The 15183-nt window shown below is 37.6% G+C and overlaps 1 protein-coding gene across 2 annotated transcripts; it reads left to right on the forward strand.

The window, feature by feature from the left end:
* Nucleotides 1-300: 300 nt before the first annotated feature.
* Nucleotides 301-14731, forward strand: hnf1bb (HNF1 homeobox Bb). 2 transcript variants are annotated; one of them, XM_026243231.1, is made up of 9 exons: nucleotides 301-824; nucleotides 2134-2333; nucleotides 3505-3709; nucleotides 3922-4142; nucleotides 5422-5567; nucleotides 6006-6132; nucleotides 13103-13252; nucleotides 13346-13443; nucleotides 14044-14731. In XM_026243231.1, exons 1-9 carry the CDS (start codon nucleotides 457-459, stop codon nucleotides 14062-14064), a joined length of 1536 nt encoding a protein of 511 aa, XP_026099016.1. In that variant the 5' UTR covers nucleotides 301-456; the 3' UTR covers nucleotides 14065-14731. The 2 variants fall into 2 exon arrangements, with proteins under 2 accessions (XP_026099016.1, XP_026099015.1); XM_026243230.1 differs by having other exon boundaries at nucleotides 302-824; nucleotides 3433-3709.
* The last annotated feature ends 452 nt before the right edge of the window (nucleotides 14732-15183 follow it).

Here is a 15183-nt window from a genome sequence, read left to right on the forward strand (position 1 = left end):
AAACATTTTTTTTATGTTATTAATAATATAAACAATAATAATAATAATATGTTTATAAGGCCGTATTTATTTATTGAGTTATTTTTTCTTAATTTCCAGCATTTGTTTCACCATTTTAAGAGTAGCTGAATATAGAAAGTTACTCCAAAGGGATCAAAACACATCAAGTCTAAACATTTACCTGAATAAGCCTTAGCTACGAATTAGCATATTCATAAATGAGTAAACATCATTTGCATAAGGTGTAACAGCCAATGAGCATGAAGTCAGCTCCGCCCATCAGACGCGGACAACTACTTCCTTCAGCAGGTGCGCTCGTGCTCAGGACAACCTCAAAACTTTGCGTAAAGACGCGTTACTCTCATGTTTTCTAGACCTTAAAAAAAAAACTTTATTTCAGTTAATTTCACACGACTGTTTACCGAAGTCGCGAGGACTTTCAACAAGACCGGATTGATGTTTACTGACATGGTGTCCAAGTTGACATCGCTTCAGCAGGAGCTCCTGAGCGCGCTGTTGGACTCGGGGGTCACTAAGGATGTGCTAGTCCAGGCGCTGGAGGATTTATGCCCGTGTCCTGCTGAATTCGGAATAAAAATGGAAAAACCCTTGTCCCCGGCGAGTGTCAACGGCGGCAGCGACAATGACTCGAAGCCGGTGTTCCTGACTCTGACCAGCGCGCAGGGGAAAGCGGGGAAAGTGTCCGGTGATGAAGGCTCGGATGACGGGGATGACTTCGACACGCCGCCGATCCTGCGCGAGCTGCAGTCTCTCAACACCGAGGAGGCGGCGGAGCAGCGCGCGGAGGTTGACCGCATGCTGTCGTGAGTTATTCAGATAGAGATAGGCTACTTTACTTTTCAGTTCACTGACTAATTGGCGTTTTATAAAAATTTTACATGCAGATAATTCAAGACAGCATGGTGCACAGTAGGCCTGCATGTTATTTTTTTATTTTTTTATTTCAGTAGCAGTAAAAAGAACAGTGCGCAACAATGAGCAGAAAGTAATAAAATAGTGTGCCTAGTCCTTAATTCTAAGTAGAAACTTAGTTAATTACACTGTAACAAACCCTTGCGTAAACTTTGATCTAATGCACTGAAACTATTCAGTTTTATCCTATTATTTATTTGTTTGAATTGTAAACTTTTTTACTTTTTGCATGTCAAAACATTTGATTTATATGATTTTGCAGAACCATTATGATTTAGCCTAGTATATTATTTGATTATTATTTATTTTTTATCCTTAGCTATTATTTTAATAGGCCTACTGTTTGAATTAGCCTAGCAGCTAAATTAGGCTATTTAACGTTTTGTAAATATGTGCAAAAATCGAAATGTTCCTGTTTATAAGTATAAGAAGATTTACGTAGTCAAAACGAAACCACGTGTAGTTGTTATTAATTTATTTCTATAAATCATCAACAGAAAGATACACAATGCCGTATGAATAGAGGAGAAAGATATCTAGTTATTCATTGTCCAAAGTTATAGTCTTAAATCAACATCCTCGAGCACTCTCTAATGTGAGGGGTTATTTCCCCAAACAAACATTTGCAGACATTTTCCTTTTTGGTTTAAGCGTATTTAAACGAGCACGATCGCTTTACGTGTCGTAGGATAATGTGTGGAGTGCTGGTCTAAATTGATTTCACAAATATAGCTCAATTAAAAGTTTTATTTAGGCCATTTGTCGTCGTGTTGAGGTAGGCTTATATTTTTAAATTATATAGCTTACAAATATAGCGCATAATATTATAACATGTCTATTCTAATTGTTATATTGTACATTGTCCCAAATGACTGTCGAGGGTAAATGTCGAGGGTAATTTTTTTTTTTTTTTTACCTTAAATAGGCTACTATTACTAATTGGACAGTGTTAATTGTTAAATACTTTTGAAATATTTCGTAATATATTGGATGGATTTTTATTTTGTATTTTTGAATTAGCTATACCATTGCATGTCAGTTATTAATTGTAGCCTATTTTATACGTTTGTAAAAAAAATTTACGTTTCGATATTTCAAAACATACAGGCAGCATTTTACATGAACAAATTACATAAACATAAAAATAATGCATAGTTGTTTGTGAATGCTCGTGATAGCATTGTGCGCTGTGTTTGGCAGTGAGGACCCGTGGCGCGTCGCGCGCACTGTCAAAGGCTACATGCAGCAGCACAATATTCCTCAGCGCGAGGTGGTGGACGTGACGGGGCTCAATCAGTCTCACCTTTCGCAACACCTGAATAAAGGCACGCCGATGAAGACGACCAAACGAGCCGCGCTTTACACCTGGTATGTCCAGAAACAGCGCGAAATCGAAAGACGTAAGTCAGCCTCTTAACACAATGTTCAACATCTGTTAGAAAATAACGTATGTAGAAGGGTTTTTGGAACGCTTTACTGAACGGTTCCATTTGTTACCATTAGTTAACTACATTAGTTAAACACGAAAGAACAATGAAAAATGAAAATGAAAAATTACATTCTAATAGTTTATTTGTTTAATTCTTAGTTACAGCATTTAACAATACATAATAAAAATTAAACAAAAATTGTATATGTTAATATTATTTAATTTACCTAAGAATTCACAAAACAGATGTAATTGTAGTAACTATTTTATTAAGTGTAAACAAAATGTATACTGAAACAAATGTATTGCTCATTGTTAGTTAATGTTAGTCAATGCATTAACTCATGGGACCTTATTATAAAGTGTTTAGTCATGTTTAGCCATGGTTAACATTAATGAATCTCTTTGCATTATATACACTAACAAAATATAATACCAAGTGACATTTATTTATTTTAAAGCTCTGTTTATTTTTTAATTATTTGTTTGCATTTGGTTTTAATATTTTGTTGTATATTATATGTATGTGCGTGTGTATTTGCGAAACATGTTTCATGTTTTATTACATTTAAGGTACACTATTATAAATTATTTGATAAATTATCCACCACATTTATTTTATGTTTCATATTTTATTATATTACATTTAAAGCACACTATTATAAATTATTTTATTAATTATCATCCACCACATTTATTTAAATCTACATAAAATCAGTATTACAGCTCTCTTTTGTGAATGTTTTTATTTTATCCATTATTATATCTCGTTGGTTCTCAGAATTTGGTTGTATAGAACAGACAGCACTCAGAAAAGTAAGACGTACTTATTCATAAATGTGTAGACCGTTATTAGGAATATGTGTTAAATACTTACTCGGAATAGCCTAGATTAATGGAGGACACTTTCATTTTTGCCCAGGTCAGTATGTATCATGTGAGCCCCATTAATGCATCCATTTTTATCCTTCTCAAAATTGCGCCTCCATTATGACCTTCCCCATCCAAACACTATCTATCATGATTCTGCTTTACTCTGCCCCAATCGTGTCCCCCTCTTATTTCCGCAGAGTTCGACCGTGTTCAGGGCTCTGACCCCAGTGACTCAGGCAGTCAGGATCAGGTCCTGTTTTTTTTCCCAGAATTCAATAATACCGGACACAGTTCGGGGGCAGCGGGAGGTTCTGGAGGACCGATCGGAGACGAGGGGGAACCAGGCTCTAAGAGGGTGAGACGAAACCGCTTCAAATGGGGTCCAGCATCGCAGGAGATACTCTACCAGGCTTATGAACGGCAGAAGAACCCCAGCAAAGAAGAAAGGGAAGCGCTGGTAGAGGAATGCAACAGGTAATGTTCTGCCTCGTGCCTTTAGAGGGATGTTTATAATTTTATTGTATTATATTATAAATGTATTGTCAAGTTACTGTATACCCTCTTGCACTTTGATTTTGAATTATTTATTTAGTTTTATTTATACTATATATATAGAATTTTGATATCTTAAATGCATTCAAATAAAAATGGACTGTGCAAAGACCTTATTTTTGGGTTGCTTTCAGGGCAGAGTGTGTTCAGAGGGGCGTGTCGCCCTCTAAAGCTCATGGACTTGGATCTAACCTGGTCACGGAGGTTCGTGTGTACAACTGGTTTGCTAATCGGCGTAAGGAGGAAGCCTTCAGACAGAAGTTGGCTATGGATACGTATCCAACCCACAGCATGAACCCCCTGTTGTCCCACCCATCATCACATACCCAGCACCATCACAGCAGCTCAGATTCAAGTAAGATTCACCGCTGTGCAAATCCTCACAGGCTCTGTTTACACTTGATATTAATATCTCGGATAATCTGATGCCTACCAAGTATTATTTAAACACTGTCATATAGCTTTTATTTTTATATATAATTTTAATTTCATTTTTAATCATTTTTATATGTATTTTTGTCAATTTTATATATATTTTTTCCATATAGGTTTAATTTATTTTTATTTCAGTTTTAATTTTATTTCCACCTATTAATTTTAGTGCTTTAACTTTAACTGTTCTGTTAACTGACAAGACAATATTTATAATTTTTTTGTTTGTTTAAATACGTCATCTAAGATTTACAGTTTATTATATTTTACTGCAGCTTTATCTCAACTAACAAAAATGTTTTTAATAGTTTTTTTTAGTTACTGGTAATTCCAGCCGTATTTAACCACTATGAGTGCTAATATCAGGTGTAAAAAGGGTCGCAGATGCGGTAAGAGTGTGTGTGTGTTTTATTGGAATTCCTCCGTCCCATTAGTGTGTGAACAAAACACACAGCCGCACCTGCAGACACATGTGATACAGAAAGACATAAAATCTTTAGGGTCAAACCAGGGTCATGTCAAGGTTCGAGCTTTGTGTCTGGGAGGGTGTGCAGCACACATTCTCTCCCTCGGAAGATCGATAGCTAGTTGGAAAAAAATATTTGAAACCCATAAGGATCGTGCAGTAACTGAAAATTATCATATAATAAAACCAAAATGCTTTAGCTTAACGTTTGACAACTACAAAAGGACACTGTTCTGTTGAAAAGCTGTAAACTGTCAGACTGTGAAATGGACCAAATTCCGGAGAATGTTTGCGATTGGATTAATATTACGTCAAGAGAGTGAGTCAGAGAACAGCGTGTTTGCTCAACCTGTGTGTTCTGCTGCAGTCACTGACCTCCAACTGTTCAAAAGCTCTTTGATTGTATTTGTTTGCCCAGAGCAAGAAAAGGCACAACATTTAGCATAATCCGTTCTGAGATATGTTTATGAGAATGCATTTAAGGAATAGACGGTCTGATAAAGGCTTTTTCCGTGTTTGGACTGCAGACTCTTATCATTTTAGCTGCATTTACAACTACACAACTAGGTCAAATAAAGATAGAAAGAATCAGGTCAGTATGTGCGACTAGCAGTTTTATTTTCTTGCCGTTTTCAGCGTGACAGAACAACAGAATTAGCGTTTTTTGTTTTGAAAGCATTTAATGTGCAAAGCAATACAGTTAAAAAATATACCTTTCTTATGTTTTTCAATGCAGAACTCAGGTATAGTCAACAAGGAACTAGTGAAGTCACTTCCTCTACGACCATCAATCACCATGGCAACAGCCAATCAGTATTGCAACAAGTGTCTCCGGGTAGTCTGGACCCCTGCCATGGCTTGCTATCGACAGATGCCAAAATGGTAAAGCAAAAAAAAAAAGTTTTTAGTGTCCATATTATTGTATAGTCACAATGTGCACGCTTTGACAAGTACGGGTCTACCAACCTTTTATCAACCCGAAATAGCATGTAGTCGCAGAGATCAATGTACATTTTACAGACATGATTTATAAAGTCGCCTTTATTTGAAATCTGACTCAACTAGGTCAAAGAGAGCATTGATCTTGCATGTGCAGGCAGTGCGTTTATTCACTTTTATGGCTGGTGGAAATTGCCCCCCCTCCAATAAACATTTGTTATGTTATGTGAGTGCGCACTCATGGTCTAAAACAACGTTTTGCACCAGAGTAGAGAATCATAATCTAACTTGCAGTGTGTTTGTGTATCTTATATGTATTTACATTGTGTGTATGCATGCATGTGTGTGTGTGTGTGTGTGTGTGTGTGTGTGTGTGTCCAGATCTCAGTCTCTGGTGGAGTTTTGCCCCCTGTAAGCACTTTGACCAACATTCATAGTCTGTCTCATTCATCTCATCATCATCATCATCAGCAAGCACAGAGCCTGATTATGAGCCTGGCAGCTCAAAGTGAGTGTATCACCATTTTATTTCCTCCTTCATATCATACAACATTATTTTAGTTCTGTGGTATGTAAACTGTAAAAAAAACATGTTACATTTTACAGTAAAGAAAAGGCAGCTGTAAACTACCAACTACCAAAATCTTTTTTTTTTTATCTATGTACTGTTAAATGCACTGATAACCACTATAGTAATAACAGTGGCAACACAGAAAGCCATATGATAAGTCATCATGTGTTCATCATAACCATAAAACATAAATACATATATACTCACATATATATGATGCACAGGATCATTAAAAAAAAAACATAATCAGAGTAACATACATGACACCAAATTGATGTAATATACGTTAAGTAAATCACAGGAAATGTAACAAAAATGAGAAGTAACATTATTTATATAAAATATAATCATATGTGATCTGTCATGCTGGGACTTCTGGGAATGTTGTTTTTTTTTTCTTTTTTTTCTTTTACTGTAAATACAATCATTCATAGTTTTTACTTGCAAATGTACCATGCATCCAAAATTCACAAAATACATAGTAATATGGTAAGCTTTTTTTTTTTTTTTTTTTTAACAGTTGATTACTATATTAATTTATCCTTATCCTACAATGTCAAAATCTCCTCATCCATTGTTTTTAAATAGTTATCAAATAGTGTTTCAAAAAACAATACAAACAATTTCCACAAACACTCCTCCTCCCATTAGTCAATCAAACAGATGGCCCCGCCCCCAAGCTGTGTTTGGTTGAGCCACTATTGCTGTGCTAGTTAGGACTCTCAAATAAACAAGGTTTTGATAGAAGAAGTTATAGTTTTGTGTGCATCTTGGTGATCTAGTTAGATCTAATAAACATGATTAGAGCCACACAGTCTGGTTTTATGACACAGATGTTTAAAGGTCACTCTATCGCCCCCTTGAGTTCTGAGGTGTGTGACCACCACAGTAACGCAAGAACACATTTTCATGCATTGGTCACGCATCTGAGTTCATGTTTGTACACTTGCATAATCCAGTAAACAGACATCAGGCACATAAGTCTTAAATGTACAATATCAAAATCATCCTGTGTTTAAGGATTCAAATTATAATGGAAAACTATAATGTGACTGTTTAGGCGCAAAAAGAACATTTATAATGCACTTAAAATGCTGTATAGTTTGTGGCCCCTTTTTATTGGTTTATTTTTATTGCAACATATAAATAGTTACAGAATCCCTCCCAAATACACACACACACACACACACACACACATGACCATGGACCACAAAACTTAAGTCACTGGGGTATATTTTTAGCAATAGCCAAAAAAACATTGTATGTCAAAATTATCGATTAGGATATTAAGCAAAGATCATGTTCCACGAAGATGTAAATATATCAAAACTTACATTTTGAAAAATTTCAACTAAAGAAGATTACAGCTAAAATTTTGGAGGGTTACAACTGTCAGAAATTAGTAGGAAGTGTAGAGGCTTTGAATGACTTCAGCATATCTGTGGTTGCATGATATCACAAGTTTCTCACACTGCTCTTGTGTGGTTGTGTCCACTTTTCTTCCAGTCTCTTCCACAGTTCAGTGACTGTAGTGGATTTCTTAGCCATAGATTTGTCTCCAAGGTTTTTCCAGAGATTTTCAGTCAGGTTTAGATCAGGACTCAGGGATGGCATTTTCATTATTTCAGTGTTCTTGGCTTCAAGGAAGTGCTTTACCCATTTTGCAGTGTGACGAGGGCATTGTCTTGCATGATAATTGCAGACTGATTGGGAGATGCTTGCAGTGAAGTAACCACATGTTGCTGAAGGAGGTTCTGATAAATATTTGCATTCAGCCTACCACGTAGCTGTAGAAGAAGCCCAACTCCTGCAGCACAAAACATTCAACTAATCATGACACATCTTCCTCCAGCTTTCACTGACATCTTTACGCACTTTGGCTTCAGTATTTCCCAAGTTTGACACCAAACAAAATGTTTCCCATTAGACCCAAATAAATGAAACTCGCACTCATTACTAAAGTGAACATTGGACCAGTTCTTCTCTCTTCACACAACATGCTCTCCAGCAAAGGGAAGTATAGTCATTTACATTACATTTTACATTTAATCATTTAGCACACGCTTTTATCCAAAGCGACTTACAAATGAGAACAATAGAAGCAGTCAGGTCAACAAGAGAACAACAACAGAATACAAGTGCCATGACAAGTCTCAGTTAGTCTAGTATAGAACGCATAGCAAGGTGTATTTAATTTTTTATTTTTTTTTATTTTTTTTATTTTTTAATTAAATGAAAAAGACAAGAAGAGGAAAAGTACTGGTGTTAGTAGGTTAAGTGCAGGCGAAAAAGATGAGTCTTTAGATGTTTCTTGAAAGTGAGTAAAGACTCCGCTGTACGAATTGAGATTGGGAGGTCATTCCACCAGCTGGGCACAGTCCAGGAAAAGGTCCGTGAGAGTGATTTTGAATTTCTTTGGGATGGCACCACAAGGCGTTGTTCACTTGCAGAGCGCAAGCTTCTGGAGGGCACATAGGATTTAACCAGTGAGTTTAGGTAAGTTGGTGCCGTGCCAGTGGTTGTCTTGTAGGCAAGCATCAGTACCTTGAATTTGATGCGAGCAGCTACTGGTAGCCAGTGTAACCTGATGAGGAGGGGAGTAACATGAGCTTTTTTTGGCTCATTGAAGACAACCCTCGCTGCTGCATTCTGGATCATTTGCAGAGGCTTGACAGTACATGCAGGAAGGCCCGCCAGGAGAGCATTACAATAGTCCAGTCTGGAGAGAACAAGAGCTTGGACAAGAAGTTGGGTTGCTTGCTCTGACAGGAAGGGTCTAATCTTCCTAATGTTGTATAAGGCAAACCTGCAGGACCGGGTCGTTGTAGCAATGTGGTCAGTGAAGCTTAACTGATGATCCATCACAACTCCTAGGTTTCTGGCTGTCCTCGAAGGAGTTATGGTTGACGAGCCCAGCTGTATAGAGAAGTTGTGATGAATCAATGGGTTAGCTGGAATCACCAGTAGTTCAGTTTTTGTAAGGTTAAGCTGAAGGTGATGGTCATTCATTTACATTACATTTTACATTTAATCATTTAGCACACGCTTTTATCCAAAGCGACTTACAAATGAGAACAATAGAAGCAGTCAGGTCAACAAGAGAACAACAACAGAATACAAGTGCCATGACAAGTCTCAGTTAGTCTAGTATAGAACGCATAGCAAGGTGTATTTAATTTTTTATTTTTTTTTATTTTTTTTTATTTTTTAATTAAATGAAAAAGACAAGAAGAGGAAAAGTACTGGTGTTAGTAGGTTAAGTGCAGGCGAAAAAGATGAGTCTTTAGATGTTTCTTGAAAGTGAGTAAAGACTCCGCTGTACGAATTGAGATTGGGAGGTCATTCCACCAGCTGGGCACAGTCCAGGAAAAGGTCCGTGAGAGTGATTTTGAATTTCTTTGGGATGGCACCACAAGGCGTTGTTCACTTGCAGAGCGCAAGCTTCTGGAGGGCACATAGGATTTAACCAGTGAGTTTAGGTAAGTTGGTGCCGTGCCAGTGGTTGTCTTGTAGGCAAGCATCAGTACCTTGAATTTGATGCGAGCAGCTACTGGTAGCCAGTGTAACCTGATGAGGAGGGGAGTAACATGAGCTTTTTTTGGCTCATTGAAGACAACCCTCGCTGCTGCATTCTGGATCATTTGCAGAGGCTTGACAGTACATGCAGGAAGGCCCGCCAGGAGAGCATTACAATAGTCCAGTCTGGAGAGAACAAGAGCTTGGACAAGAAGTTGGGTTGCTTGCTCTGACAGGAAGGGTCTAATCTTCCTAATGTTGTATAAGGCAAACCTGCAGGACCGGGTCGTTGTAGCAATGTGGTCAGTGAAGCTTAACTGATGATCCATCACAACTCCTAGGTTTCTGGCTGTCCTCGAAGGAGTTATGGTTGACGAGCCCAGCTGTATAGAGAAGTTGTGATGAATCAATGGGTTAGCTGGAATCACCAGTAGTTCAGTTTTTGTAAGGTTAAGCTGAAGGTGATGGTCATTCATCCAGCGGGAAATGTCACTCAGACAGGCTGAAATGCGAGCAGCTACCGTCGGGTCATCAGGCTGGAATGAGAAGTAGAGTTGGGTGTCATCAGCATAGCAGTGATAAGAAAAGCCATGCTTCTGATTGACAGATCCTAAAGATGTCATGTAGATGGAGAAGAGAAGTGGTCCAAGTACTGAGCCCTGAGGAACCCCAGTAGCAAGGTGGTGTGACTTTGAAACATCACCCCTCCAAGACACACTGAAGGATCTGTCAGAGAGGTAGGACTTAACCCACAGGAGAGCAGTTCCAGAGATCCCCATCTTTCTGAGGGTGGACAGGAGAATCTGGTGATTAACAGTGTCAAAAGCAGCAGACAGGTCCAGTAAGATGAGTACCGAGGATTTTGAAGCTGCTCTTGCTAGTCGCAGGGCTTCAGTAACCGAGAGCAGAGCAGTCTCAGTTGAGTGGCCACTTTTGAAGCCAGATTGGTTGCTGTCCAGGAGGTTGTTCTGTCCAAGGAACATAGAAAGCTGGTTGAACACAGCCCGCTCAAGTGTCTTTGCAATGAATGGAAGAAGGGATACCGGTCTGTAGTTTTCAAGAAGCGCTGGATTTAGAGATGGTTTCTTGAGCAGTGGGCTTACCCGAGCCTGCTTGAATGCTAAGGGAAATGTTCCAGATTGAAGAGAGGAGTTGATAATGTGAGTAAGTGAAGGTATGACTGAAGAAGAGATCGCTTGAAGGAGGTGAGTGGGGATAGGATCAAGTGGACAAGTAGTAGGATGATTGGACAGGAGAATTTTGGAGACGTCCATCTCTGAGAGTGGGGAGTCTTTTGATTCCTTCTGCTGATGAGAGGATTGGTCACTGCAGAGTGCACTTTCAGTCCGACTTCTCCTTAACATGCCGAGACAGCTCCTTACCCTGATCAGCGCTGAACTAACAAGCAATTCCAGCTGCAGTGTTGAACCGATTCCCCATTGAGAGTCTCCACATTATCATGTCCTCTCGTCCATTTGTCATATGTGGACAACCAGCCTTTTTGGGGGACTTGAATGAATTAGTGTCACTGTAAAGCTGAAATGTTCTAGAAATCACAGATTTGCAATGACAAACGGTCATCTTTTTGGCCTTCATGTGGACTGCCTCCTGTCCCAGGCTTTCAGTCACCATAGTGGCCAACCATCTTTGCAATCTCAGTGAAAATTGGTGGAATGCTACCAGTTAAATAGGGTTTGTCATATAATTAAGAAAATTAGCATCAGGTGCCAGATTAATACCAATAACTTGGAGGTATCTGTACAGTGGGGCTCGAAAGTTTGGGCACCCCGTGCAGAATCTGTGAAAATGTGAATAATTTTCAAAAAAATAAGAGAGATCATACTAAATGCATGTTATTTTTTATTTAGTACTATAAAAGAGTAAGATATTGTACAAAAAATATGTTTATATTTAGTCCACAAGACAAAAAAATTGCTGAAATTATTAAAATAACCCCATTCAAAGTTTGGGAACCCTTAATTCTTAATACTGTTCTGTTATCTGGATGATCCATGACTGTCTTTCTGTTTTGTGATGGTTGTGCATGAGTCCCTTGTTTGTTCTGAACAGTTAAACTGAGAACTGTTATTCAGAAAAATGTTTAAAGTCCTGCAGATTCTTCAGTTTTCCAGCTTCTTTGCATATTTGAACCCTTTCCAGCAGTGACTTTATGATTTTGAGATACAGCTTTTCACACTGAGGACAATTGAGGCACTCAAACACAACTATTAAAAAAGGTTCAAACGTTCACTTATGCTCCAGAAAGAAACAAGATGCATTAAGAGTTGGGGGTGAAAACTTTTGAACATGATGAAGATGTCCAAATTTTTCTTATTTTGTTGAAATATATTTTTTATTTCCATTTATTTTCGCCCTTCTTAAGCAACAGAAGATACTTGTATGTTTCCCGGAACACAAATTAAGTACAATTTACCTTGATCTTCAAATTGCAAAAGTTTTCACCCCCCAGCTCTTAATACATCTTGTTTCCTTCTGGAGCCTTTTGAATGGGGTTATTTTAATAATTTGAGCAATTTCTTTGTCTTGTGGACTAAATGTAAACAACTTTTATATACAATATCTTACTAAATAAAAAAATAGCATGCATTTAGTATGATCTCTCTTATTTTTTGAAAATTATTCACATTTTCAGATATTCTGCAAGGGGTGGCCAAACTTTTGAGCCCCACTGTAAGTGTTCACTTATTTTGAGTTCTTTTTCAAACATGTCATTAAAGACTTTTTTTTTAAGTTTCCTTAAATAAGAGGGATCATACAAAATGCATGTTGTTGTTTTTTTACTTCGTACTGAACTGAATAAAATATTTTACATAAAAAATGTTTAAATATAGTTTAATAAAAAAAAAAAAGATAGTTAAATGTATAAAACCGACCTCACCCAAAAGTTAACATATTATTGATTCTTAATATGTTTTTTTTGTTACCTGGATTGTCCACAACTTTTCTGCAATTGTTCATGAGTCCCTTGTTTGCCCTGAAAAGTTAAACTGCCGCTGCTCTTCAGAAAAACCCTTCAGTTCCCACAAAACCCACAAATTCTATGATTTTCCAGCATTTCTTGTGTATTTTAGCCTTTCCCAGTAACTCTATAATTTTGAGATCCACATCACACTGAGGACAACTGAGGGACATGCAACTAATAAAAAAGGTTTAAATGATCATTGATGCTCCAGGAGGAAACAAGAAATGGGAAAATGGGAAAAATTGCAAACATTCAGTCTAGTTTTAGGTAACTATAAGAATCCTGATATATGTCTCATTTACATAATATATTAAGTAAAGTGTCTATGAAGGATTATTATTATTTTAATTCTTGTAGAACACTTTGAATTGACAAGTTGTGACTTTAACAGTGTTTATATCTTTTTAGGTCTGACGTCTCCTCAGTCTCAGAGTGTGCCCGTCATCAACAGCGTGTCTGGACTCACAACCCTGCAGCCCATGCAGTTCCCTCAGAGCAGCAGCCTGACACAGCTGACCACAGCTCACATCTCCCAGCAGCCCTTCACACAGTCACACAGTAAATACAATTACTTCTTTGCTAACGACAGCGGAAAATATTGTGATTCTGAATAACGATGTGCAAAACTCTCATTTTGCATGTCTTTTTCAGTGTACTCTCCCAAACAAGAAGTTGGCCAGTTTTCCCATCCACCTCGATACACGACCATGGACACCAGCACCATCACACACCTGGGCTCCAGCAAGCAGGTCAAACTTCAGTTTCCTACATGTCCAGCTCATGTTTGGCCTTGAATGCGCGAGGCTTCCGGTGTCATTCGCTTCCAGTTATTTTAGCAGTGCAAAAACTATTGTCATGCTGCTTGATATTGCAAACCGGTATTTGTAATCATAAAGCGTAATCATAAACACTGTGTTTCGCACAAATAGTTTTACCGTTTACTGCACTGTTGTTTTTCTAGTTTTTAACTACAGCAGCTAATGAATCTAAAGTCGTGCACATTCACAGAAAATGAAAAAAAAATAAGGTGGACAGATTTTTATACAGATATTTCGGTTGCACTTTATTTTACAGTAGGTGTACTAACATGTAATTATAGTGTATTAATCTAAGAAAGTTCTGGTCACACAAGGTAACTACATGGGGTAGGGTTAGGTTTAGGGGTAGGTTCAGGGTTAGCACCTAGTTATTACATAGTTATTGTAATTACTGTAATAAGTACATAGTATGTACACAAGGAACAGGACTGTAAAATAAAGTGCTACTGATATTTCTCTCTATAAAATAAACTGTGCATATCCGTATTGGTCATTATGATGTGTAATTGTTACTCTCTGTTGTCGCTGCAGTGTCCTTTGCAGGCCTGGTGAACACATGCACCGGAGCGAGAACATCCTCGGCAGCTTAGCAACAGCAGTGCATTATATCTGCATTCCTCAGTTACTTTGGAGAACCCACCGGAGCAGCACTGCCTCTGGATTCTGCATTAAATGAAGACTAGTGATTGGTATATTATGCGTTTGAGCCATAATGGATGACTGAACAAAATGGCAGAACTTGCTGAGATGATTAAATACTGAGCCGAAGCTTTCACACCCATTGGTTTTAAGTGATGAAACCTTCAGTGATACTGTACATACAATTTAATAAGAAAATATGGATTGCTGTAAAATAAGGTCAACTTTTTAGGCAAAACAACAATAACAACAACAAAATAAGTCATTCACAGATACTTTTTTATACACATATTTGAGATTTGAAGTGAATCCCACATTCTAATTGTAATTTTTTTTTAAATCACAACATCAAAAGGGTCTTTCCAATTCAATGCATGGACTTGCACATAAAAGTGATCCCAAAAGATGCTATAAATGTAATTGCTTCTCAGGGATTGATTTCACACTACTCCAACGTACTCCACTGTAGAATATATATATATATAGAAAGGCTTTGCTGTTTTTTTTATATATGTTTTGGAATCACCTCGATCATATTTATATTTGTGTAAATTGATAAATAATACATTTTTGAAGAATATATGTGGTCTCTGGTGCTTGTTTTTATTAATTTGATTAATTGTTAATTATTTATTGGAGTCTGGTAATGTGCTATAGCAGAAAGTAGGAGCACACTTTGCAATGCAAATGTTTTCACACACACTAATGGAAACTCAGAGGTGTGAAGGAGAGGTGGAGACTGAGATGGGTAATAAAAGGGTGTGTTTATGTTTCCCATGCCCCATTAGGTCTATTTCCCTTGTTGTCTCACTGTTCAAAGGGCATGCATGTAGCATCTGAGTTCACCTTTAGGAAGTGAAGTCATTTCCTTTGCTCTTCTCACATGACTTCTCTAGCATGAAATATAAATTTTTTTCCATGGAAACTAAATTACCTAGACCAAGACCCTGGGGATTAATTAGACTGATTTTTGACACTGAAGAAAACCAATACTGATTAATTTTTATAATTGAAATGGCAGTGGTTCTAAAT

Source organism: Carassius auratus, unplaced genomic scaffold (genome assembly GCF_003368295.1).
Source record: "Carassius auratus strain Wakin unplaced genomic scaffold, ASM336829v1 scaf_tig00002951, whole genome shotgun sequence".
Taxonomy (NCBI): domain Eukaryota; kingdom Metazoa; phylum Chordata; class Actinopteri; order Cypriniformes; family Cyprinidae; genus Carassius; species Carassius auratus.

Coding starts and splice junctions, on each gene's coding strand:
- hnf1bb (XM_026243230.1), top strand. CDS start 457: ATGTTTACTGACATGGTGTCCAAGTTGACATCGCTTCAGCAGGAGCTC. Junction 825..2,133: donor GAGGTTGACCGCATGCTGTC/GTGAGTTATTCA, acceptor TGTGTTTGGCAG/TGAGGACCCGTGGCGCGTCG. Junction 4,143..5,421: donor TCACAGCAGCTCAGATTCAA/GTAAGATTCACC, acceptor TTTTCAATGCAG/AACTCAGGTATAGTCAACAA.